Here is a 4407-nt window from a genome sequence, read left to right as displayed (position 1 = left end):
GAGTACCCCGCTCCTGAAGCCCTTCTGTCCGGGGGCAGCTCGGTATTAAGAGCTCCTGCCCTTCTCAGTGGAAAGGGTGACTTTGTGCGAGGAAGACAGCCCCTTCTATCCTCTGCAGCTCATCACCCAGCTGTGTGCCCGTTTGACACTTGGCTGGGCTTGCTCCTGGGGCTTCTGGGCATTGAGCCAGCTCCCTTCTCCTTGACCCTGGAAGTGGAGCACAGGGTGTGTGTGTGTGTCTGTGTGTGTGTGTGTGTGTGTGTGTGTGTGTGTGTCTGTGTGTGTGTGTGTTAGTGGAAGAATGCGTGTCTGTGTGTGGATGAGTGATTGGGGTGGGGGGGCTTTGTGCTACATGGCTGTCACTGGGAGTGAATTTATGGGAGTGAGTGAAGGGATTGTGGGTGTGTAAGCCATCATACCAGCACTGCACTTTACCACTTACAAAGCAGCAGAGTGCATGGTGCACAGATGCTGAAGCCGGATTCCTGGGTTCAAATCCTGTCTCTACCTTGTGTGACTTTAGGCAAATTACTTACTCTCTTAATGCCTTGGTTTCCTCATCTGTTACATAAGGAAATATTAACAATTCCTCTCCTTTTCTTTTAGGATTACTGTGAGAATTAGATGAGTTAATGTACCTCAAATGCTATATGCCTGGCACATAGAAGAGGCTAAGTTAAGTATTAACTGTTGTAATTATTACAACAAAGGACTTTGTGCAGGGAGACGGAGTATATGTCTGTTGCCTCCACTGCTTCCACAGCAACCCCACGACATGGGCAGCGTGGATCTCATGTGGCACCTGAAGACATGGGGCTCTGGGACATTTCTGGCCCCAGGTCACAAAGTTAGGAAAAGGCAGAGCTGGGACTCAAACTGGGGTCCAATAATCTCAAAATTGTTGGTGGAGGGAGCAGAGGGGAGAGATTTGCAGGCAATCTTCTTGCTCCCCTGCAATCCACTCAAGTAGGCAGCTCTTCTGTGTGTGAAACCAGATGAAGGGTGGTGGGAGGTCATCCTCTGAAGTGTTCATCTCCCTGCTTCCCCTCTGCCCACGCCCCTTACTCCTTTTTCTACCCAGAAAAGCAGGGTTCTTGCTCCAAGCTGGACATCGCCTGCCCCCAGCTCAGCCTCTGCCTGAACCACTGCCAGGTAAACAGCACGTGTCTGGCCAGTTGAGATGCTGCCACAATGTTTGTGGGAAGGTGTCCTGTGTCACACCTGTCTTCTGAGGTTGCTGGGGGTGGGGGGAAGCACACTGATACCCAGATGTGATGACACCTGCAGGAGGTTGAAAAGGAGAACCTGAGCTAACACACTGCTGTTTATGTATCTGCCCATCAATTTACTTTCATCCGCTCAACGACTATTCACTGAGTCTCTATCACTTGCCATGCACTGCTCTAGGTGTTAAGATGCTCTGTGAGTGAACAAATCAGACAGAAAGTTCTCTCTAGGCAGTTTATGCACTACTGGACAATAAACAAAATAAATAAGCAAGTATATTCTGTGGATGTTAGAGGGAGATCAGGGTCCTGGAGAAAAAAGAAAACAGAAAGGGCATAAGGAGTACTAGGGTGGAGGAAGGGGGCAGGGAATGGTGTTGCAGTTTCTACCTGGGACCACGAGCGAGGGCACCACCAAGAGGGCAGCTTGTGAACAGAGAGTTGTGCAAATGCCAGGGGGAGACATGAGGCCATCAGGGGAGGGTGTTACAGCCAGAGGGGGCAGCAGGTGCAAAATGGGAGCATCTCTGGTAAGTTTCAGGAAAAGCCAGAAGGCTGGCTTTCTTTTCCTAGAATAATTGTGGACGTGTCCACTGAATTCTGCCTGTCTTCTGAGGTTGCTATGAAATGGCCTAAATATTTTTCTCCCTTCGAGGTTACTTCTTTGTACCGGAATGCCTAAAACCTCCTTGCTTATCCTTGAGTTTCAGTAACTGAACAAGGATACTTTGGTATCATTCTGCATCATTGTTTCTTTTTTTTTTACCGGAACATGGAATGTTTATTCAATCTACAGATTTTTTAAAGGAAGTTTTCTTCTATTACGTCTTGAAATAAATTTTCTGTTCCAGTTCTTGAGTTTCCTATTTGAGACATCAATTATGTTAGATTATCTTCACTTGTTAAAAGCGTGTCTACAGGAGAGATTTAATTTCCAGCTTTGCCTTTTGCTATCTGTGTGATCTCAGACAAGTTATTTAACTTCTGTGGATATAGTTTCTATTTGGAGATAACAATGGAAACTACTTGTGTTTGGAATCCCCAAGACCACACTCAGGTTTAATTCATAAAAAGACTCACAGGACACTAAGGTGTAATACTTAGGTTTACAGGAAATTGACACAGAGTCAAATCAACAAAGGGGAAAAATGCACGGGGTGAAGCTGGAAGGGCACAAGCACAAGCTTCCACATGTCTCTTCCCTGTCCAGTCACAAAGAATCTGCTTGCTTCCCTCAGCCCAATGCGTCCGAGCAGTTGCCAACCAGGGAAGCTCACTCCTGCCTGGGAGTCAGGTTTTTATTGTGGTCAGTCACATGGGCGTATACTGCCTGCACGACTGACCTCAGTTACGGAAGCCCCAGACCCCAGAGGGAAAGCAGGTATTTCCCTTGTTTAAAATGATTACAGAAGACAATTTAGGTGATACTGACTTTATTTCACACTTCATGAAGTGGGAAGTCTCCATCCCCGAGGGTCCAGAGAACTGCAGAGCATTTACAAGGACCCAGAGTTAGGTTTTGGTTTGCTGACATGGCACCCCAGGCCGGAGTGGTTCATCTTGAATCTAGATACTTATTTCAACACAGGCCTGAGATCAGATACAGACGTTCCTACTGGGAGTTGGGTGTCATGTTGATGATCACAAGAGGAGCTCTGAATCTTTGAGTATTTACCGCCCAGGGGCACAGAGCTGAGCATTCTCTATTCATTAGTCTCAAATGCGTTCACAGCATCCCAAAGAAATGGGGATGATTTTATAAACAATCCTGTTTTATAGATGAGGGCACCAAGGCCCAGGAACACTAAGTAATTTGCCAAACTCAGGTCCTCCTACTGTTGTTGGGGAGGAAACCTTTCTTTGCTTCCCTTCTAGGTTCCTTGGCTGGTTTGGTAACTAGACATAAGACAGATGAACAGGAGGAAACCAGATTTCATAGGTAGAGCATCCCCAAAGACCTGGGACCCAAAGACAGGCAGTTGAGGCTTATATGCCATCCTGAGTGAAGGAGAAGGAAGTGAGGATTGGGGCTCCAAGGGGAGGAAGATAAATTCCAGGAAGATGAGAAAAGCAGATATCTGCTTAACAAATGTTTGCCATGCTGGGCAGGTAGATAAGTGTTACTGATATTAAAAGTTATCTGGGATTAGCTCTCTTCCTGATACAGGCCCTCTATCTAAATCCTTTAGGCGGTTAAGGGAATAGTAATCGTCTCTTCCTGAGTCTTTTGGGCCTTGCATGTCTTCAGCTCAAAATAACCAACGAGCCATGTGGTATATTTTGAGGGGGAGCACGTAATCCGTCCCCTCATGGTGAAATATGCAGTTATAATGCCATGGGGTCCGACAACCCAGGTAAGCTTTTCTCCAGCATAAGATAGGAATTGAGGTTTTCCTCTCCCAAGGGTGTTTGCCACTGGTTTGAGGGTCCTGGCAATTCACTCACATCCAGACCCTAGGGTCTCGGTAGTAACTGGGCGGAGGCAGCATGGTCGTTCCGAGCCTACAAACTTGTGCACACGGCGTGGTGTGGTGCCAGCACGTGGAAATCTAATCTATCACTTCATCCTCAGCGGATGGGGAGAGACTCACGTTTGTTTCTGCAAAAGAAGTCCAGTGACTTGTACTTGTCACAGGCCACCAGTGTGCGATCATTGCAATGAATTAAGGTGAAGGCAGAGAATTAGGAAGAGGTGCAGGTTAGTGGGAGAGAATGCGGGGCTTCCTGAGATTCAGCTCTTCCCGACCTTGGCTTCTCTGCTCTACTTCCCAAGGTGCGTGGGAAAGGCAGCTTTTCTCTGCGCCTGCTACGCTTCTCCTCCACCCCGTGAGTCTCCTCCAGGCTTGCTATCATATTGTGGTCCTGTGGACCATCTTATAGGAGGGGAAACTGGGGCTGGGGACACACCCGTGACGGTGAGCCTGTTAGGAATGCAGCTTCTCAGGCGTCACCCAGACCTGGGGAATCAGAATGTGTATTTACTTCCACAAGACCCACAGGCAGAGTCAAGTCTGAGAAGCGCTGTTACTGGGCATTTGGCCCCAGCAGGCAGAAGCAGGACCAGGGGAGGTGGGGAGATTGCGCAATAAACAGGACCCAGCCCAGCTCCACCCCTTCCTCACTCCCCTCCTCATTGCCTGTCCCACCCCTCAGCTGGGATATGAAAAGCTCTGTCAGCCCC

At 48.2% G+C, this 4407-nt stretch overlaps 1 protein-coding gene across 1 annotated transcript in view; it reads left to right on the top strand.

Moving 5' to 3' along the window:
• Window positions 1-1179, top strand: part of LOC114894808 (WAP four-disulfide core domain protein 2-like) — a 3516-nt gene extending 2337 nt beyond the window's left edge. The window contains exon 3 of the mRNA XM_029221853.1: window positions 1082-1179. Coding sequence (XP_029077686.1) covers window positions 1082-1179 — 98 coding nt within the window. The remainder of the gene's footprint in view (window positions 1-1081) is intronic.
• Window positions 1180-4407: the final 3228 nt, after the last annotated feature.

Source organism: Monodon monoceros, unplaced genomic scaffold (genome assembly GCF_005190385.1).
Source record: "Monodon monoceros isolate NGI ecotype Baffin Bay Population unplaced genomic scaffold, NGI_Narwhal_1 Super_Scaffold_13, whole genome shotgun sequence".
In the NCBI taxonomy this organism is placed as follows: Eukaryota; Metazoa; Chordata; class Mammalia; order Artiodactyla; family Monodontidae; genus Monodon; species Monodon monoceros.
This window is presented reverse-complemented; position numbering and strand designations above follow the sequence as displayed.